Below are 23,028 nucleotides of genomic sequence, written 5' to 3'. Positions count from 1 at the left end.
TTCACTGATCTCCAACCGGTTGCAAAAGAAACAGAATTCTGACTGATGACTGCAGAGAGTTTATAGACCAGACCTGAATAGGTTAACATACCCTAACATTTGGGGGCTCGTCCGGGATATTCCAGCATCTCCTCCACTGGCAATAAATCCTCTGATCTTTCAGGAACCGCTGATAAAAAAAAAACCGGTAAGTGAGATTTAATGTGTAGATTTCTACCTGCTCATTTGAATCAGCGTTTCTTGAATGAATCTGCGGAAGTCCAGTCGGGAAGGTCAGAGAATATCTTAAAGAGCCCAGTGTCAGTCAGAAGAAATTTTTTAAGGTACCATACATTTATGTTATATTGTTGAATTGTGGGTAAATATCTTCAGCTAATTTGTCACAAGTGTACAGGGGGAATTAATCAAATATCCAGAAAAATGTTACATTTTTAAACGGTGGCGTATGGCCAAGGTGTATTCTAATGCTGATACACAGTTTGAATTGATAAATAACCAAAGAGGTATATGCAAATCTTGTACCTGTGTTGTTGTGTTAAGAAAATACAAAGGGTCTGTAGCACCGAGATTGGTGGCAATTACAAGCACTGAAGTCTCATTTGGTTATGTGGAAAATGATGATGAATTTTATTGTAAAATAGGTTGTCATTTAAAAAAGGGAATTGTTGGAACATTACATTAAGAATGATTGATCTAACATCATAACCTATTGGCCTAGGAACCACATAATCCCAGGTCTAAGACCCATGTGCCCGTGCAGCCTCAAACAGCTGCCGTGCACACAGATAACAGATATAGCATTTACTATCATCCTTGTTTTTTGAATCCTTGCACTGTTGAATGTACTCTGCCAATATGCTTTTGAAAAGGTGGGGGGGAGTCGGGTTGTCTGCTGAATAATGAAACCAGTGTCAGTAACTAGATTCTCCTGCACACATTGTACTGTATATATTGTATGTCCCTATGCAAGACAGTTAAGGAGTAGGATTGGGTCAGTAATAAAGAACAGCTACTGTCTGAAAGAGACACAAGGTGAACGTATTCCAAGAATAGTGGGGAGTTTACCAAGAACACAAGGAACAACAGGGATACTGGTACAAGCAGGAGTCTATATAGGCAGAGGGATAGACCCTTGGAGTGACTTAACAATAATATTAGGGACGCATCTCAGTGATCCAGAAGAAATAATCTATTATGCAGGTCTCACTTGGGGAGCAGTACTAACAGATTTTCCACCAACACAGGGAGGAAGGGGCAACACTACAACCCCAGTCATTTGTCCACAGACGGATTTAAGGAGCTCTTTAGGTACAAGGATAGAAGAGATTCTTCAGAGTCAGCGTCTCAAAAGGAGATTTTAAGTCCCTCAAAAGGGGTTGCTAAAATACCACAACAGGATGGGTTCAAACCCGTGGATATTGTTAGTAACAGGGAGGGTAGGAAAGCTCTAAAAGGAGATTTTAAGTCCCTCAAAAGGGGTTGCTAAAATACCACAACAGGATGGGTTCAAACCCGTGGATATTGTTAGTAACAGGGAGAGTAGGAAAGCTCTAAAAGGAGATTTTAAGTCCCTCAAAAGGAGTTACTAAAATACCACATCAGGAGGGGTTCCGCGCACGTTCACCCAGGCATGGGAGCGCGGTCTGTAAAGATGTCAGGGCCCGACAAACCCGTGGATATTGTTAGTAACAGGGAGGGGAGGAAAGCTTTGAAAGGAATAAGTAAAATTTTCAAAAGAGCAGGTTTTCCGTCAGAAGGGACACTAGACTTAGAGAAATGGGAAAAATTTGCCTCCTGTAACAAGTGTTGGATAATTAAGCATAATTGTAGAGATCAAGTATCCATCTGGATCACTGTAGCACAAGAAAGAGAAAAATAAAAAAATAAGAAAAGCCAAAGAAAAGAATGCCATACCGAAGGTAACAGTTCACGTTGTCCAGGAACAAAGCAAGTGGAAAATCAGAAGCCCAACGCAAGGGGCCACAGGAAGGAACTCAAAAGAAGGAACCAAGAAAGATGACAGAAAGTGTTATTTCTGCAAGCAAAAAGGACATTTCAAGAAGAATTGCAAAAAATACAAGGAATGGTGTGAAAACCAGCAAGAAAAACCTAAAGCATGAAGAAGTGGCTTCCCGAGGTACCTCCCTGCCAAAACACCATCTGAACAAGAAAATGATCAAGTGACCCTTGTACTGCCAACAGGTCACCAATATCAATGCATTATAGACTCGGGAGCAAGCCGAACAATTTTAAAGCAGCAAGAGGTACCAAGTGAATTAATGACCACTGAGACCTAGTCCAGCAACAGCACCTCCACACTATACCCCACCCCTATACCCAGACATGCATGCACACCCAGGTACCCCTAGTATGAACAGAATTGAATCATCTGCAAGCTCACTAACAGTAAAATTGAAAAGAGATGAACCAGGAAAAGAGTGACGAATAATCAGCCCTATCTTGAAAGGATCTGTGGTTGAAAATCCGAATGATTTACCTGAGCTATGTGTACAGAATATGCCCCAGTGTCCTGATACTTTATCACAAGAAACCCCAACAAGACCAACCAAAGAAACTAGCCACCTAAAGCTCCCCTCATGTTTAAACGAGTGGTGGACACCTGGAATCAAGCTATGAGTCCACTAAACAATTGTCCACAATCAGGAACTATAGGCGAAAGGGTGCAAATCAGGTGAAGAGGAGAAGCAAGGGGTCAAGACACAGCCTCTACAGCTTTTCATGCCCAGGTGCATAATGTACAGAATAAACTGACATATTTTCCAGAAAGATTGTGTTCGGTATGTCAGTTTTGCGTTCCAGAAGGATATGAACATTGCCCAAATTGTGGAAACTGGATTTCACCCCATGAACCACCATGCCAAGATATCTATGCGACTAGAAATACTGAAAGACGGTCATCATTGCCTGTTTCTCTGTATCCAGCACAAGTACAGAGAATACGCAACCCAGATAATGCAGCCAGGACGAACGAACCATACATCGTACAGAGCCAACACCACAAACCATGGTATGGCAATGACCTCGCAAATATAGTTGCAGAGTCCCCAGATCCTAGAAAAAAACAAACAAACAAAAAAAAAAACAACAACAGCATTTTATGCCTATATGGAAAGAATTCAAACCATATGGACACCAGCATGGGTCGACTACCACCAGTTGTGTGAGGCTATACTAGGACCAGCAACTGCCCAAACAGTAAGCACCATGTTAAAAGCAGATGCAGTAGATGATTGCCCAGCCATAACGGACGTTCCGACAGAGAAAAATAGAACAACGTTTGAAAGTGGAAAGATGTACATGACAAGACTTAAGAGATGGTGTCATGCACAGACACTCAGAGCACCAACAGCCCCAGATTTGAAACAGGAAAAGACTGAGTCCATCAGAACTTACTATGATAAAGTCACTATACGACACACAAGATGATAGAATATGAAGGTGTGCAACTCCTGTGTCGGCAACAGTGTACTCAGTCACCACTGGCAGTTCGATAAAAGTGACTTTACCCACAGGAGACCCAAGGGTTACAAGAGCTGTTTTTATGCACAACCAGATTCCTATACGTTTACTTACAGATCAAGCCACTGCAACGACTGGATTGGGAGGTTAAGCCCTACCCCTGCAAGAAAGCAAAGATGTAACCTGAAATACAAGCTTGCTATACAAGACTATCTCTCACAGGAAAAGTAAGACAAAGAGTAACAACAACTCCCAGCATAAACATCATTATGTTAAACACCAGCCTGGGTGGACTTGGACTAAGAAGATGACATGCCAGCAGCAGTGAGAAAGAATATGCAAGTAAAGAAAGGACAAAGTATGAAGAATAATGAATGAATCATAAAGAGAGGTGATTGGAAAAAGAAAAGTTGAGAAACAATATGAAGGTCGCATGAAAGTTTGGAGACTAAAGGAAGTCTGCTTTAAGAAGGACAAAGAAAGACATCTGACAAGTGGTCAGTACTACATGGCAAGATTACAGAGATAATGCCATGATTTAAAGCAACAGAAGCTCCGGGGTTTAAAGCAAATAATAAGGAACAAGACAGAAAAAGTTCCAGAAGACAAATGAATGATGCTTCTTCTGCCAATATGAAGTACAAGCTTCTTCAGGTACTCCCCAGTGAACATAATGTCTCCAGAGGAAACAGCAGAAGGTATGATTACAGTCACCTTGCCCACTGGAGAAATACGTTTGTGCCTAATGAATACTGGAGCCAGCACACGCAGAAGACAGCAGAGGGAGATACCACAAGAACTGATGATATCAGAAATTCTTAAAAGGACAGGAGATGAAAGCAATACAGTCACCAATACCAGCCCAGTTCTTGACCTTGGAGTACATGTCCAGTGACTTTGCTGAAGCACAATGTACTAAAGCTTATCCAAGGAGAATACAGTACACACCAGCAGAAGTTTAACTTTCCAGCAACTTATCAAAGGAAAGAACAAAAAGCCATTTAGAAGCAAGTTAAAACAGAAGTTCAGTATTGGCTCTTTCCCGCAGTACCAGTTGTAGGAGAAAGGAAGCAATACTACTGGACCAGGATAGCCATGTGGAGGGGCTATATCACCAAGTGATTTATCCACAAAACACACAGCTAAATACAGGATGTGAATGAACTGCTGATTGCCACCACCACTACTAAAAGAAGCACCAAGAAGGGGCAGTGTCCTTAGTGAAGTTTCTGGAATAACAAGACTGCAGAGCATCAGAAGGAGAAATTGCAGCTAGTCAAGCAAGAGTTAATCTTCCTAGGACACTCAAGGTACCAGACATCTAACAAAAGTGAGAAGGAAAAGATTCAGACTGCAAGCTAAGATGCCAACTAGTGTCAAGCAAGTCAGATGATCATTCCTGGGCCTAGTAGGACACTACAGAACACGGATACCTCTAGCACCAGTCTACATGCAAGCATTGTATGACAACACTGAAAGGGAGGAGGGTCCGCATCCTACATACAGCAACAGATGAATTAAGCTATTGAACAGTTGGAAACAGCAGTTGCCTCATCTCAAGCCCTAGAACTACCTGACTATTAAAGAAGGAGGCCATACATAGAAGTCCTTATGCAAAATCATGGACTGAGGTGAAGACCAGTGGCCTACAACTCAAGCAAGCTTGACAGCGGTAATCAAAGAGCACATACCGGCATCAGAGCAGTGATAGCAGCAACAGTCCTAGAAGAGTATAAGAGCACAGGCATAGTGCTGAATCATGAACTTATCATCCAGGGTCCACATGCAGGTACAGAGAAGCTTCAACAAGCAAGAACCAAACACCTGTCAGTGGCAAGGCTGACCATGTATGAAGTAGCACTGCCAAAGTGCGACAAGTAACCATCAGACGATGTATTACCCTCAACTCAGCAACCCTTTTCTAGCATTAATCAATAAAGGTGTTGAATCTCAAGATTCAAAAGGAGGGAAAAACAGATTATCTACTGATGAATGGGAAAGCCAGAAGTTTCTAACATTCACTCACGAAGGTAAACAATATTGTTGGACACGATTACTCCAAGGTGGAGCAACCAGTCCATCAGATTTCTCAGAGGCAATGGCATTAATCCTGCAGAAATGGAGACCGCACTTTACAGACACCCAGTTAGTTCAATATGTCGATGATCTGCTTATTGCTGCACAGACAGAAGAGAAGTGAAAAAGGAAAACAGCATCACTGCTCATCTTTTTGGCAGAAGAAGATTGCAGAGTGTCAAAAGCCAAACTACAGCTAGTACAGAAAAGAGTTATCTTTTTAGGACACTGCATATCCCAAGGAACAAGGCATCTTACTGATGAAAGAACAAAAGCAATAACTCAAGCAAAAACCCCAAGAACATTAAATGAAATCAGAGCTTTTCTGGGCCTTATTGGTTATTGCAGAGAATGGATACCCTCAGCCTCATTACTGATGCAACCCCTATATGAATTAACAAAAAAGGAGGCGTCAGCAGAAAACAGGGACACCATTGAAGAAGCAGTAAGAAAACTAAAGCAAGCCATAATAACAGCCCCAGCATTGGGATTGCCTGATTACAAAAAGCCTTTTAACCTATTCTGCCATGAAAACAGAGGGCATTCTTTAGGGGTGCTCACCCAGAAATACGGACCAAAACAAAGACCAGTGGCATACTGTTCAGCCCAGCTGGATCTGATTATCAGAGGAGCACCATCCTGTGTCCGAGCAGTGGCAGCAGCAGCAATACTGAAGGAAAAGGTGACAGACATCATTGTGCTTGATCATCCACTGTGTATACAAGTACCGCACGCTGTAACAGAAATACTAAGTCAAGAAAAAAAAGCAAGCATCTTTCTGCAGCCAGACTTGCCAAATATGAAGTAGCACTATTAAGCGCCTCCCATGTCACCATCACAAGATGCACTGTACTAAACCCAGCTACACTCCTTCCCATCAACGATTCAAAAGAGGGGAGGAGAGGGGGACATGGTAAATGATGGTAAATTGTCAGATGAGGAGGAAAATGCTGCTACAGACACAGAAAATACAGCACAAACATTTCCACATGATTGCCTAGCCCTCATGGAATTAGAGACTTTACCTCTTCCTAATGTCCAAGATACACCACTGGACAATCCAGACATGAACCTGTTCGTCGATGGATCAAGATATTATGATAATGGATCCCCAAGGACAGGATATGCAGTAACAACTGAAACTGAAGTCATAGACTCTGGACCATTGCTACCAAGAATGACAGCACAAGAAGCAGAACTCATAGCAATGACCAGAGCCTGCATACATGCTGAAAACATGACAGCTAATATCTAGTCCCAGGATTACGCTGTTATTTGGAAAAGTAGGGACTTCAAAGGTGCAAACGGAAAACCTATCAAACATGCCAGTTTGATTATTGAACTCTTCAGAGCATTGGAACTACCTAAAAGGATTGGCATAATCAAGGTACAAGCACATACTAAGAGCCAAACCATGGAAGCTAAAGGAAATGCATTTGCAGATGCAGAAGTCAAGAGAATGCCTACCTATAGTCTTGTTCAATATTAGGACCACACCTATGAGACCTAGTAAACTGACTCCATATGAAATATTGTTTGGGTCAGCTCTAAGAACAGGTTGTTATTATCCACAACAATTACAACATAATCATGGTGATTTTTACAGGTTATGTACAGGAGGTCTGTAAAACATTGACTAACCTCCATTGCCGAGTGTTTTCTTCCATTCCAGACCCAGAAAGATCAGCTACGCATAAGCTAAATCCAGGAGATTGGGTCTATTTAAAGAGACATGTGAGAAAAACCTTTGAACCAAGATATGATGGTCCATATCAAATGCTGCTAACCATGTCTACCTTAAATTAAGGTGAAAGGTCGTGATACCTGATTACATGCATCCCACTCAAAGAAGTTGACAGTGACTCTCCAGCCAGAAGAATGAAGTTGCTTATCCTTTGGTTGTTGTTAGGGGTAATCCCCAAGGTTTGGACTATAAGTCCAGGGGACTGGTTTACTGAAAGGGAATAGTTCAGGCCTAGTGTAGGTAGAATAGGGAGAAAAAGTGGAATCAAAAAGAGGGGAAATGATGGTGTAGGAGCTTCCGCAGTATAGCAAATATATTGATTCACGCTTTTTTGCATTGATTAAGATATTTACTGTTAAATCACAAAATGGGTTCATGTGCCCTTAAAAATATTGGACAGATATATTCAGACTTTATACCTCGAATATCTTGTTTTAAAGTATGACGTGTTCAAGGACAAGGCAACGCCAGATGTATCCAAGGCTAATTGGAAAGAAGTTTATGTCCGAAAGACTGATAAACGAAGCCCTAACCATTTTCTAGAATGTTCTAATTGCTAATTATAATCTTGTATGACAATTGATGTATTACAGTTTTTGAGACATACATGGTGTATTCTGATTGGCTAAATGTATTGGCAAACATGAATCCTTTGTCCTCCAGCTATAAAATAAACCTTATATGGCCCCTAAGCCAGGTCAACTATGGACTGCTTAGGTTACACATGATCCTGTGTCACCTTTTCATTCACTGATCTCCAACCGGTTGCAAAAGAAACAGAATTCTGACTGATGACTGCAGAGAGTTTATAGACCAGACCTGAATAGGTTAACATACCCTAACACTAAGAAAGGAGCGGATCCTACCAACTGGTCGCATGAAGCTGAGTTGTCCTTCCGGGCCCTTAAACAAGCCTTTGTCTCTGCTCCAGTCCTCAGACATCCTAATTCGGAATTGCCCTTTGTTGTGGAGGTTGATGCCTCAGAGGTTGGAGTGGGGGCTGTCCTTTCTCAAAAGGATCCGGAGTCTTTGGAGTTACATCCTTGTGCCTTTATGTCCAGGAAGTTCTCCTCCGCTGAATCCAATTATGACGTTGGTAATCGGGAATTACTGGCGGTAAAGTGGGCTTTTGAGGAGTGGAGGCATTGGCTGGAAGGAGCAAAGCATACTATTTCGGTATTGACTGACCATAAGAACCTGCAATACATTGAATCAGCTAAACGGCTTAATGCTCGGCAGGCACGTTGGGCATTATTTTTTACTTGTTTCAAATTTATTATCACTTTCAGGCCTGGTTCCAAGAATACTAAAGCTGATGCCCTGTCACGTAGTTTTCTTCCGGTTCACAATAACAATCCTGTTGTTACCCCAATACTTCCATCTTCGGTCATCCGGGGCAGGCCTCACACAGGATTTATTTACCCAGTTAAACCAGCTTCAACACCAAGCTCCTAGATTTACTCCTGCTGGTCGTCTTTACGTTCCTGAATTTTTGAGAGCAACTGTTTGAACTGAATTCCATGACAACAAGGTTTCAGGGCATCCGGGAATCACTAAGACATTGGAGTTAGTCTCTCGCTCAGTATGGTGGCCTAGTATGTCTAAAGACGTTAGGGAATTTGTTTTTTCATGTCAGGTTTGTGCACAGCATAAGGTTCCCCGTTCCTTGCCTATCGGGCAACTTATGCCCTTAAGTGTTCCTCTCAGGCCATGGTCTCATATTTCCATGGATTTTGTGGTTGACCTTCCCCTTTCAGCCGGATTCCGAGTCATATGGGTGGTAGTGGACCGTTTTAGTAAAATGGCTAATTTTATTGCTCTTCCCCGATTGCCTTGTGCTCAAGGGTTGGCAGTTTTGTTCCTCCGCCATGTGTTTAGGCTTCATGGGTTACCCACTGATATTGTTTCTGATCGGGGTCCACAATTCATCGCACAATTCTGGAGATGTTTTTGTGCTTCTTTGAAGATGAAACTGTCATTAACATCCGGTTATCACCCACAATCCAACGGACAAACCGAACGAGTTAACCAGTCATTAAAACAATATCTGCGCCTGTATTCAGCCAAACTCCAGAATGATTGGTCTGAGTTTCTTCCTTTGGCTGAATTTGCTTACAATAACTCCTGTCATTCCTCCACTATAGAGTCTCCATTCTTTTCAGTTTTTGGTTTTCACCCCAGAGCTAATTCTTTTTTTTCATCATTCTCCAGTCTCCTCGCTGGCATTGACCTCCCATCTCAGAGCAATTTGGAAAAAAGTGCACCTTGCTCTCAGAAAAGCAGCCTTTCGAGAGAAGAAATTTTCTGACAGGCTCCGACGTCCTTGCACTTTTAAGGTGGGAGACAAGGTGTGGTTGTCAACTCGCAACATCAGGCTTCGACAATCCTCGGCTAGACTGGGACCCAAATTTATTGGACCATTTCTTATTATTAAAAGAGTCAACCCAGTTGCCTTTCGGCTACGTTTACCAAGATCTCTCAAGATTGGAAATACGTTTCATTGTTCCCTGTTGAAACAATACGTTTCTTCCAGTAGATTTCCTCGGAGGATCTCTCAGGGTAGATCTCCAGTGAATGTACAGGGACAACAGGAGTTCTTGGTAGAGAAAGTTCTTGATTCCAAATTGTCCCGGGGTCGGCTGTATTTTTTAGTTCACTGGAAAGGCTATGGTCCGGAGGAAAGGTCTTGGGTCCTAGATAAGGATCTTCATGCTCCTAGGCTCAAGAGGGCATTTTTTCAGGAATTTCCTCAGAAACCTGGCTTTAGGGGTTCCTTGACCCCTCCTCAAGGGGGGGGTACTGTTAGGCACCGGGGTCCGCATATCCGCGCGGCCCGGCGCCTAGCAACTAGGGACGCCGTGCGCGTTCAGCCGCCGGCTCCCTAGCAACGCTAGACGCTGAGCCGCACGGACCCTAGCAACGGGGACGCCACGGGCGGACCGCGTTCCCCATTGCAGGGTCCAATTTCCTGCACGCACACTGTCCTCTGGCCGTGCAGCAAGGCAGCTGCACGCCATTTATTCCAATCAGGCTCTCAGCAGCTGATTGGAGGACTCCCTCTGAAATACCTTCCCAGTGCTTCTCACAGATGCCGGTAATAGCTTCCTGCATGCTGCTTTGGTTTGCTGAGAGTCTGTTTCCAGTCCTGCTGTATCCGGTCATTCCTGTCCTCAGAAGTCCTGTATTCGGGAGTTGTCATCTCATCCCAGGAGGTCGTTTTGTTCCCTGGAGTCCTGACTGATCACCGTTTAATATCCAGTGATGTTCGTGAGTTGCGGCTCTGCCGTGTGTTGCGGCTCAGCCGCTTTACCTTTTTATATTCTGTTTTTGGAGCATTTGCGGAGCGTTCCGCTTCCACAAGTCCTCTCTGGAACTCGGCGGTACCGGGTAGGAGAAGTGGACAAGTGGATATTTTGGTTGTCCTTTTCCCTGGCGGTTTTTCCGCACATATTCTAGTTTTGAGTTAGCTTGTAGCCCCTGGCCTGGTTGTTTAGTCAGAGGGCCTCTTGTTATCACCCTGTCTCGGATTTCCCTTTGTCTCTCATTAAGACCGGGGAGCATCGGAGTTGGGCAGACATAATCCGCCCTTCAAACGCGGCTGCCATGGGCTCAAGCAACCATAGTCTCGCAGGGGATTTCTGACAGCACGGGTGAGACAACAAAGTTAGGGCGCCAGGGGCTATTTTCCATTCCCACTCCCTTCCCCAGCATTTCGTTCCAGTGCTCCGGTCCTTGCAATAAGATCTCCTCAGACCAGAGTGCTGGAATCATAACAAGGGGATACTGAGAATCCATTTAGTACCATGGGAAGTACCAAAGCTCCCAAACCGGGTGGGAGAGTGCTGAGGTTCCTGCAGAACTGACTGACCAAACTGAAGGTCCTCAGAGGCCGAGGTATCGAACTTGTAAAACTTAGCAAATGTGTTCGAACCCGACCACGTAGCTGCTCGGCAGAGCTGTAATGTCGAGACACCCCGGGCAGCCGCCCAAGATGAACCCACCGACCTAGTAGAGTGGGCCTGTACAGATTTTGGAATCGGCAAGCCTGCCGTGGAATAAACATGCTGGATAGTGAGCCTGATCCAGCGAGCAATAGACTGCTTTGAAGCAGGACACCCAATCTTGTTGGCATCATATAGAACGAACAGCGAGTCTGATTTCCTGTGACGAGCAATTCTCTTTACATATACCTTCAAAGCCATTACAACATCCATGGACTTTGAAGTAGCAGAGATGTCAGTAACAACCAGAACCACAATTGGCTGGTTGATGTGAAACACCGACACCCCCTTAGGAAGGAACTGCTGACGAGTCCTGAGTTCAGCTCTATCCTCATGGAAAATCAAGTAGGGGCTCTTGTGAGACAACACCCCAGCTCCGACACTGGCCTTGTCAAAGACAAGGCCAACAGCATGATGGTGTAAGATGTAAGATACTTTACGTCTACCTCCTGTAACGGTTCAAACCAGTCCGATTGGAGGAATTTCAGAACCAAAATGAGATCCCAAGGTGCCGTGGAAGGCACAAAGGGAGGTTGGATGTGAAGAACACCTTTCAAGAACGTCTGACCTCAGGAAGAGAAGCCAATTGTTTCTGAAAGGAAATAGACAAGGTCGAAATCTGGACTTTTATGGAGACTAGGCGTGGGCCCACGTCAACTACCGACTGCAGAGAAAGCAGGAAACGTCCCAGATGAAATTCCACCATGGAATAATGTCTACTCTCACACCAAGAGACATATTTTTTCCATATACGATGGTAATGCTTTGACGTTACCCCCTTCCTGGCCAGGATCATAGTCGGAATGACCTTTTCAGGAATCCCTCTCCTGGCTAGAATCAGCCGTTCAACTTCCATGCAGTCAAACGTAGCTGTGGTAAGTCTTGATAGACAAACAGGCCCTGTTGCAGGAGATCCTCTCAAAGAGCAGAGGTCAGGGATCTTTGATCAGCATCTCAAGAAAATCCGCATACCAGGCCCTTCGCGGCCAGTCCTGAGCAATGAGGATTGCTTGAGCTCTTTCCCTTTTTATTCTTTTGAGAATTCTTGGGATCAGAGGAATGGGAGGAAACAAGTACACCAGTTGGTAGACCCATGGAGTTGTCAGGGCGTCTACCGCTACAGCTAGTGGGTCCCTCGACCTGGAACAATACAGCTTCAGCTTCTTGTTGAGTCGAGAGGCCATCATATCAATTTGTGGATACCCCCACCGATAAGTCAACCACTGGAACACCTTCGGGTGGAGGCCCCATTCCACCTGGTGCAGGTCGTGTCTGCTGAGGAAATCTGCTTCCCAGTTGTCTACTCCCGGAATGATGATCGCCGACAACGCCACAGCGTGTTTTTCCGCCCAGAGGAGAATTCTTGATATCTCTAACATTGTGGCTCTGCTTTTCGTTCCGCCCTATCGATTTATGTACGTTAACGCCGTCACGCCCAGCTGGACTTGAATGGCCTGATTCTGAAGGAGAGATGAGGCCTGCAGAAGGGCATTGTAGATACAGTAGCCCTGACTTCCAGGATGTTTATTGGAAGAACGCTTTCCTGATTTGACCATCTTCTCTGAAACTGTACCCCCTGGGTGACTGCACCCCAACTGCTGAGGCTTGCGTCTGTGGTTAAAAGGATCCAATTCTGAATCCCGAACCTTCAACCCTCCACTAGGTGAGAAGTTTGTAGCCACCACAGGAGGGGGATCCTAGCTTTCGGCGACAGACGAATCCTCTGGTGCATGTGAAGATGTAATCCGGACCATTTGTCCAACAGACCCAGCTGGTAGGGCCTCGCATGAAACCTCCCGTACTGAATTGCTTCGTAAGAAGCCATCATTTTTCCCAGAAGGCGGATGCATAGATGTACTGAGATCCGGGTCGGCTTCAAGACGGCCCGAACCATCAACTGGATTACCATTGCCTTTTCCAAGGGAAGGAACACTTTTTGAAACTCTGTGTCCAGTATCATTCTCAGGAAATGAAGCTTCTGCATTGGTTCTAGGTGAGATTTTGGTAGGTTCAGAATCCACCCATGGTCCTGGAATAATCTGGTCATGAGACCAATGTTTTCCAACAACTGCTCCCTGGACACAGCCTTTATCAGAAGATCGTCCAGGTAAGGAATTACATTCACTCCTTGTTTGCGGAGTAGTATCATCATCTCTGCCATCACTTTGGTGAACACCCTTGGTGCCGTGTAGAGACCAAATGGCAGGGCCTGGAACTGGTAGTGACAGTCCTGCAGTGCAAACCGTAGATAAGCCTGATGAGGTGGCCAGATCAGAATGTGAAGGTACGCATCCTTGATATCCAGATACACTAGGAATTCCCCCCTCTTCAAGACCTGAGATCACTGCTCTCAGAGATTCCATCTTGAATTTGAACACTCGTAAGTACGGGTTCAACTACTTGAGGTTCAGAATCGGTCTTACCAAACCGTCCGGCTTCGGTCCTATAAACAAGCTGGAATAGTAACCCTTGTTTTGTAGATGAGGTGGAACTGGAACAATGACCTGGGTCTGTAACAGTTTCTAAATGGCATCCTGTAAGGTTTTGATTGCCTTTTGTGAAACTGGTAAGCCTGATTTGAAGAATCTGTGAGGTGGGAGATCCTGGAACTCCAGTCTGTAGCTCTGGGATATAAGATCTATGACTCAGAGATCCTGGCAAAATTTTGTCCAGATGTGACTGAAGAAATTTAGCCGGGCTCCCACCTGCCTGTCTCCCAGGCATTGCGGCCCACCATCATGCGGAAGGCTTTGAGGAGGAAGAGCCTAAGCTCTGTTCCTGTGAACCAGCAGTTGCTGGCTTGCGTGGTTTACCTCTAGCACCTCTGGCACCGGTAGAAGAAACTCTGGCCTCGCCCCTAAACTTGGCAGTCTGAAAGGACTGTAAATTGGGTCCTGAGTAGGCCTTCCTAGCTGGTGTAGCTGCAGAAGTTAGGTAAGTGGACTTACCCGCAGTATCTCGTGAGATCCACTTGTCGAGTTTGTTGCCAAATAAGGCCTCATCTGTGAAAGGCAGGCCTTCCACACCTTTCTTGGAGTCCGTGTCAGCAGTCCACTGACGTAGCCACAATCCCCTGTGTGCCGGCACTGCCATAGCTGTAGTGCATGCATTAAGCAAACCTATTTCCTTAATGGCTTCCACTATAAAGTTTGCAGAGTCTTGTATGTGTTGCATGAGTAAAACAATTTCCTCTTTATGTATGGTTTCTAACCCTTCAATTAAATTACCAGACCATTTAGCAATGGCTCGAGTAATCCACCCACATGCTATAGTGGGTCTCTGGACCACCCCTGCAGCTGTATACAAAGATTTGAGTGTAGTCTCAATCTTACGATCAGCTGTATCCTTTAGGGAGGCTGCACCAGGAACAGGTAATACTATTTTATGTGAGAGCCTGGAGACTGATGTAGCCACTATCTGTGGATTTTCCCATTTTTTCCTATCCTCAGGAGGAAAAGGAAAAGATGATAATAACCGCCTAGGAACTTGAAATTTCTTCTCTGCAGTAACCCATGGTTCTTCAGACAGGGTATTTAGTTCCTTTGACACAGGAAAAGTCGCTGAGGATTTTTCTTTATATTAAAGAAAGATTCCTCACACTCCTCTGTCACCTTATCAGGGATATTTAGGCATACTTGCCTACTTTTGAAAAAGCATTTCAGGGAGATTGTGAAAGTAACACCTATCAGCACTGACGTGTATGGCTACATCTGAGAGGCGTGTCATAAAAATTACTTACATCCAAATGTAAAGGAGCCCCACAGTTTGTAAGATCTACTTGTTGAAGAAAAGACACGGATATTTTTCAGGAATTGTTTGTGTATTGTGTTTTAGAAGAGCTACCATATAGTGTAAGTGGCCAAGAGAACCCTTATTTAAAATGCATGTAGCCATAGGGATCATTAGGGGTCTATTTACTAAGTCTTGAATGGAGATAAAGTCACTGGAGAAAAAGTACCAGCCAACCGGCTCCTAACTCATTTTTCAAACACAGCCTGTGGCATTGCAGTTAAGAGCATACTTGCCTACTCTCCCGGAATGGCCGGGAGGCTCCCGAAAATCGGGTGACCCTCCCGGCCCCACGGAAGAGCAGGCAAGTCTCCCGGCCGAGCAGCAGTCACCCTGCCCGTCCGCCCACTTACTATGTAAAGTGGGCGGTCCGGGCAGTTGATGACGCGATTCTTGCTGAATCGCGTCATCATAGCCACGCCCCCTGCAGTGTAATGCCGGGGATCGCGGCATTACAGAGCAGGGGGCGTGGCTTAAAGGGTGTGACGTAGAAACGCCGCCCCCGTCCCACCCCTGCTCCGCCCCCGTCCAGCCTCCTCCACACGTCACAGCCTGCCCCTGCCTCCTTGCTGAGCCGACCTGGCTGCTCTCTCCCGCAGAGAGCAGCCAGAATATCGGCAAGTATGGTTAAGAGCCAATTGGCTGGTGCTTTGGGGTAATTCCAAGTTGATCGCAGCAGGATTTTTGATAGCAATTGGGCAAAACCATGTGCACTGCAGGGGAGGTAGATATAACATGTGCAGAAAGAGTTAGATTTGGGTGTGTTATTTTATTTCTGTGCAGGGTAAATACTGGCTGCTTTGTTTTTACACTGCAAATTAGATTGCAGATTGAACACACCCCACCCAAATCTAACTCTCTCTGCACATGTTATATCTGCCTCCCCTGCAGTGCACATGGTTTTGCCCAATTGCTAACAAAAATCCTGCTGCGATCAACTTGGAATTACCCTCTTTTTCTCCAGCGACTTTATCTCCATCCAAGGCTTAGTAAATAGACCCCATTGTGCCTTATAACAATGCAGGAAATAGCACTGATTAACTAATTTGAATGTATATATTTCTGATTTATTTTTTTACCCTAAGAATGTAAAGTAAAATCTGGGATACTGCTGGTCTATTCAGGGAGTGAGGGAGATTGCTACTATTTCAGGGAGTCTCCTGCAGTATGAGGGAGGGTAGGCAACTCTGTATTTAGGACGGCTCTGATCGAATCTATGAGAGCCTCTACACCCTGCGACAGAGTACCCTCCCCTACCTCTAAGTCCACTTCACCTTCCTCCATTTCTGACCCTTCAGTTTCAGAGTCAGAATGCAGGATATGGGCCAAAATACATTTTTGCGGACAAGGGGGCTGAGACGCTGGTCTGAGTACGGAGTCCTTTTGCATAAACTCAGCCATAGGCTGTCTTAAGTATTGCCTCTCTTTCTCATTATGAGATAGTTTAGTAGAGATGGTGGAAATCATCCCCCTAATGGAGTCCAGCCAAGCTGGCTCCGCCTCACTAGCCTGAGAAGGGATACTACACTGAGTACACACGAGTGAACTCCCTGGAGAAGAGGAACACTGTGCCTTACATGAAACACACTCTTTGCCTGACTGCAGCAGTGACAGCACACACACAGGAAAAGATTAAATGCACAATTAACCCACAAAGAGCCCTTCCTGGGAGACACAGAGAGAGGATAAAACCAGCACACGGTGCCCTTATTGCTAAAGCCAAGCTTAGGCAGGTAGCAAACTACTTAGTACACTAGTATATAGCCCCTCCTCCCCCGATATGACCCTCTGGTACCGCTGAGGTAATCTGGGGGTTCTTTGGAGAAGCTGCGCGTCCCTGTCAGTCAGCGTTTGTGTTAGCTGCAATAGGATAAAATTGTGCCTGTGAGCTGCTGGATCCACTCATAGTGAAGCCCCACCCCTTCAATGGCGCAATCTTCCCGCTCTTCTTAATACTGGCTTTATGTGTCTGAGTGCATAAAATGGAGTAAGCCCCCTTTTAAACCTGTATTGCTAGTCTGGGTACTGTGTACACTACGGTGTACTAAGTCTGGAGACTCAGTCCGTCCCGTGTGGAAGCCGTGCGTCTCCGTACCCTTATGCCGCCATAATGGCTGGCGACCCGCTAACCGGGATGCTGGCTTAGTAATCACCAATCTTTTTTTTCCTGGCTCTGTTAGGGGTGGCGGCATGCTGGGGGAATGTACGCTCGCCGTGGTGGGGCTTGCGAATAGTTCCCTCAGGAGCTAACGTCCTGTCAGCGGGGAACGGGACCATTAACCCATAGTGAGGTTGGGCCGTTCCCCCCCTAAGTCCCACGAAGCAGGTAGGTTGGTGCCATCCAGTCCTGCCTAAAAATAACAAACTTTTCATATAAATGCAGAAAACTCTTCAGCAGCTTCCAGAGATGTGACCGGCTCCTTCAGGCACATTTTCTAAACCGAGTCTGGAAGGAGGGGCATAGAGGGAGGAGCCAGCACACGTTATCAAACTTCTATAGTGCCCATGACTCAAAGTGGACCCGTTTATATCCCATGGTACTAAATGGATTCCCAGTATCCACTAGGACATAAGAGAAAATATCATTACCTGATGCCAGACACAGTTCTCTGTTCTTGCTTCCTTGTGGAAATGATAGAGGGAAGGCAGAGCTCAGATCAAGGGAAAATAGCCACTGCACCTAACTTAACTATGCGGCTAGGGAACATATTGCTGCCGAATTGGTATACAAGAAATTGGCCGCCGACCTCCTGTAGTGGGTACATGTATTGTAATACTCTTTCCAGAGAGTATTACAAGTGCATTTCAGATGGAAGGGGCGGGACCATAGGGAGATATCTCAGCCATCCTCCTCCTGCTCCCGGACAGCAGAGGCTGTGACTGTGGACAAGACATAGACTGGCGGTAGGCAAAAGCAGGCGGGCGCCGGCAGTTTGACTGTGGCTGCGCCCTCAGACAGCAGCACCCTGGGTGGTGGACCTGCTTGCCCGCCCCTAGAACTGCCACTGGGTGCGAGACTACTTTCCAGGCTGCAGAATGGAAACGCATCTAGGTTCAGGTCAGTAAATATCTCTGACCTACAGTCATATGTACATACTGCACATTTAGGGAATGCTTAATATTGCTGAGTTTATGTCTTTTAAAATGGGTGTTATTGGGTGATATCCCACAAATATTGTTATGATAAATATGCCCCAATGTCTTGTGAAAATCTGGGTTTACAATATGTAAATATCCTAAAGATATCATCACAATTATTTTGTTTATTCCTTTTTTACACAGGGAGATAACCTTATCCGTACCTAAATTCTCAGTATCTGCCACACTTGATCTTAAAGATGAGTTAAGTGAACTGGGAATGCCGCATGTGTTTTCTCACCATGCAAACTTTTCTGGAATTACAGGAGGTTCTTTGAAGGTGTCAAAGGTGAGAATTACTTTTAGTATAACTCTTTGTATTTGAACATCTTAGTGCTTTGTCTTACACTGTCATACTGACCTGGTAAGCTTTTGCTATGACAGGAGCCGGCCCTGGGCATAGGCAAACTAGGCAAATGCCTTGGCACCAGTAGCGGATCTTGCCACGGTCAAGCAGGACTTTTGCCCGGGGCGCCGCCTTCCGGAGGGCGCAGGGCGCCATCCGGAGGGCGCCGCACCAGGGCAAGATCCGCTGCTGCAGTGTGTGCAACCCGGCCCCTGCTGTCCCCCTGCTGCCGCTGGCCGCTGGGAAGGGAAACTAGATGCGTACGCGTCTAGTTTCCCTTCGTAGAGAGGTCCTTTACTGTGCGGTGCGCGATGACGTCATCGCGCAACGCACAGCCAAGGTCCTCTCCACGAAGGGAACTAGACGCTACGCGTCTAGTTTCCCTTCGTGGAGAGGACCTTTGATGTGCGGTGCGCGATGACGTCATCGCGCACCGCGCATCATTCCAGTCTGTACAGGGGGCGTAAATGACCACGCCCCCTGTACGAAGCCACGCCCCCTAATGCTGCCCGGGGCGCCAGACGCCCCGGAACCGGCCCTGTTTGGCACAAGCAGATTCTGCTGATTAAAATGATATGCGGCATGCCTATGTTCTGTGTGTGACTGCGGCTGTATCTGCATACGATATGCTACGTTACAGTGTATTTCTGGAAATCACTGTAACGTAGCATTTCATATGAATATAGGTATGCCGTATATAATTTTAATCAGCAGAAGCTGCCTGTGCATCCTTCGCACATAGTAATGCGAATAAGATGCATTTTCATCAAAAAAGGCGCACTCAAGCCAGGCATCTCCTGATGCATGGCATCTGTTTCCAAGCAGAGACAGAGGTCACAGTGTTAGCAGCGATGTGAGTGCTGTGTGCGGGTGGGTTGGTTATGCAGTATATGTGTAAGGGGCATTATGTGTGTCCTGTGTATAAATGCATTAATAATGTGCAGCAAATGTGTAAGAGGCACTATGTGTATCATTATGTGTATAAGTTCACTAATAATGTGTGGTATATGTGTGTAAGGGACATTATGTGTATAAGGACATTAATAAAGGTTGGCATAATATGTAAGGCGAATTATATTTATAAGGACATTAATAATGTGTGTCATGTGTAAGGGGCATTACTGTGTGGTATTATGTGTATAAATGCATTACTAGTGTGTGGCATTATGTGTATAAGGTGCTCTACTGTGTGGCATAACAAATAAAAAGGGCACTCCAGTGTGGTCTAATATGTATAAAGAGCAATATAGTGTGGTGAAATGTAATGTGGTGTAATGGGAATAAGGACCAATTCAGTGTGATGTAATGTGAATAAGGTACACTATCGCATGATAACTGTTAGGTGCCGCGGTCAGCGGCGCCGCTCGGTCTGCTTCCGAGCGACGCTTACGGCCGCCGCACCTCCTTCCTTGTCCGCCCGGCGCCTAGCAACGCCAGGACGCCGTGCGTACTGTAGCCGCCGGGTCCCTGGCAACGCTAGGACGCCGGGCGTCCTCAGCTGCTGGGTCCATAGCAACGGGGACGCCATTGGCGGATCGCGTTCCCCGTTGCCAGATAGGACTGATTAGTTGCTCGTGCAGCAGGGCAGCTGCACGGCAACTAGTGATTAGGGTCTGGGGGCTGGTCTTTCTGGCCCTCCTGTCATTGGCCAGCAGGGTCTTTTTATGGGAGCCAGCACACTGCAGCCTCGCCGGTGATAGCTTCCTGTTTGCTGTTCCTGCCTTGCAACGTCTGTTCCTGGTCAGCTGTATCTGGTCGATCCTGCTCCCTATGCTCCTGAGTTCTGGAGTTCTGAAGCCGATCCTGGGATTCATTCCGGTCCAAGTGAACCTGTTGAAGTCATCTGGGTGTTCTCGCTTGTTGAGGTTCTCTCCCGGTTTCGTGAGTAGCGGCTTCTGCCGCGTGTTGCGGCCTAGGCCGCTTAGTCTTTGTGCTACTTTTGTATTGGTGGTTTTGCGGAGGATTCCGCTTTTCACTGTCCTCCCCGGAACTCGGCGGTGCCGTGTGGGGGAGCGGACAGTGGTATCTTTTGTTGTTCTTTTCCTTTTGGCGGCAAGCCGCACATATATTTAGTTTAAGGGTAGTTAGTAGCCCCTAGCTTCTGTTTGCTTTAGTTAGAGGTCCCCTTGTTGTTATCCTGTCTCGGTTCACGCCTTGTCTCACTCTAAGACCTGGGGGCATCGGAGTTGGGCAGACCTAATCCGCCCTTCAAACGCAGCTGCCGTGGGCCCAAGAAACCATAGTCACTCAGGCGTGTACTGACCACACGGGTAAAACAACGGAGGTAGGGTGCTAGGGGCTAATCCCATTCCACCCCTTATTTCAGCGGCACGTCCTGGTGCTCAGGACTCACTTCGCAACATCTCTCTGGTTCTGAGCATCAGAAACGTAACATTATCACCGGCCAAAAACACACACAAAAAAAAATATATATATAAAGAGTTATTTGTTTTTGGTGGGCCTTGAAATTCGGCCTCATGAATCCGGCAGTTTTAGGACCGAATCCCAGCCAGCTTTTGGCCAACCAGATTCAGGAGCTAACTCAGATGGTTCAGGATCTTACTCTTCGGGTGAGATCGCAGGAAGATCTTTTGCGAGCCTCCCCGAGTATGATTCTAGAACCAAAGATGCATTTACCTGACCGTTTTTCAGGTAACCGAAAGGATTTCTTTAATTTCAAGGAAGCTTGTAAGCTTTATTTTCGGTTAAGGCCCCGATCCTCTGGTACTGAGTCGGGATTGTGATGTCATTACTACAAGGCGATCCGCAAACTTGGGCTTTTGGGCTCAAAGCCGAGGATGTTGCCTTGCTATCTGTAGATGCCTTTTTTAAGTCCTTAGGCCTTTTGTATGATGACCCAGATAGAGAAGCGTCGGCTGAGAGCCACCTACGCAGGGGCGGAACTACTGGCGGGGCAGGCAGTGCATTGCACTGGGGCCCCGCCGCACTCAAGGGCCCACAGCCGCCGGCCGGCATTACATGAATGAGTCACAATGACTCATTGTATGTCATGCCGCAGCCGCACACCAGCGCTCCCGTGACCCGCCCGTCATAAGGAACGATTCTGGCCACCCGCACACGAAGGAGGGAGAAGGGTCCGTCCCTCCCTCCCTCATATACAAACAGGTCACAGTCTCTCAGTGAAGGAGAGAGCCGCAGCAGCGCTTTGTTACTGGTGGAGGCGCTGCTGCTGCTGCTCCTCTGCTTCACTATAGGCTGTCTCTGAGAACAGCCTATAGGGAAGCAGAGGGGCAGCAGCAGCAGCGCCTCCACCAGTAACACAGCGCTGCTGCGGCTCCCTCCTTCACCTCCCTCCTCCTTCTTCTCTACTGCCCGGGAAGCTGCACCGAGGAGCCTGAGCCAACAGAGAGGGTAAGTATAATTCTTCTTTCTTTCTTTCTTTCTTTCTTTCTTTCTTTCTTTCTTTCTTTCTTTCTTTCTTTCTTTCTTTCTTTCTGTCTCTTTCTTTTTTTATTTGTTGGGACTGCCTGCCGCAATGTGTAAAAAGGGGGGACTGCCTGCCGCTATGTATAAAAATGGGGAATCTGCCTGCCGCAATGTAAAAATGGGGAATCTGCCTGCCGCAATGTGTAAAAATGGGGAATCTGCCTGCCGCAATGTAAAAATGGGGAATCTGCCTGCCGCAATGTGTAAAAATGGGGAATCTGCCTGCCGCTATGTATAAAAATGGGGAATCTGCCTGCCGCTATGTATAAAAATGGGGAATCTGCCTGCCGCTATGTGTAAAAAGGTAGAATCTGCCTGCCGTAATGTGTAAAAAGGGCACGCTATCTGCCGTTATGTGTAAAAGTGTATGGTGTCTGCCGTAATGTGTAAAATGGGGACGCTGTCTGCCGTAATGTGTAAAATGGGGACGCTGTCTGCCGTAATGTGTAAAAAGTGCACGCTGTCTGCCGCTATGTGTAACGAGGGCACGCTGTCTGCCGCTATGTCTAACGAGGGCACGCTGTCTGCCATTGTGTAAAAAGTGTATGCTGTCTGCCGCTATGTGTAACGAGGGCACGCTGTCTGCCGTTATGTGTAAAAAGTGCACACTGTCTGCCGTTATGTGTAAAAAGGGGAATCTGTTTGCTGTAAGGAGTAAAAGGGTCTCCACCTGGTGTAGTGGTGCTACTGTGCGGCGTAATTTGAAGAATGGAGACTACTGTGCACCGTTTTATGAATTGGTATTATTTTGTGGACACACCCCTTCCCCACGAAGCCACGCCACTATGTATTTTTGCGCGCGCCTACGGCGCGCACTGCCCATGGAGTGGACTTGGATGGGATGGTGGGGGGGCCCAAAGCATTTTGTTGCACCTGGGCCCACCGCTTGCTTGTTCCGCCACTGCACCTACGTGCACTTAAGCAAGGGAAAAATCCATCAGAGGCGTATTGTACCTAGTTTCGCCGTTGGTCGAACGACTGTGGCTGGAATGACCCGGCCCTGCGCA

At 46.4% G+C, this 23,028-nt stretch overlaps 1 protein-coding gene across 1 annotated transcript in view; it reads left to right on the top strand.

Annotated features, from left to right (window-relative positions):
• Positions 1–23,028, top strand: part of LOC134980654 (alpha-1-antiproteinase-like) — a 109,478-nt gene that overhangs the window by 75,096 nt on the left and 11,354 nt on the right. The window contains exon 4 of the mRNA XM_063947563.1: positions 18,373–18,517. Within this exon, the coding sequence (XP_063803633.1) occupies positions 18,373–18,517 (145 nt within the window). The remainder of the gene's footprint in view (positions 1–18,372; positions 18,518–23,028) is intronic.

This window comes from Pseudophryne corroboree, chromosome 12 (genome assembly GCF_028390025.1).
Source record: "Pseudophryne corroboree isolate aPseCor3 chromosome 12, aPseCor3.hap2, whole genome shotgun sequence".
NCBI lineage: Eukaryota > Metazoa > Chordata > Amphibia > Anura > Myobatrachidae > Pseudophryne > Pseudophryne corroboree.
Note: the sequence above shows the minus strand (reverse complement) of the source record. Positions and strands in the feature narration are given on the sequence as shown.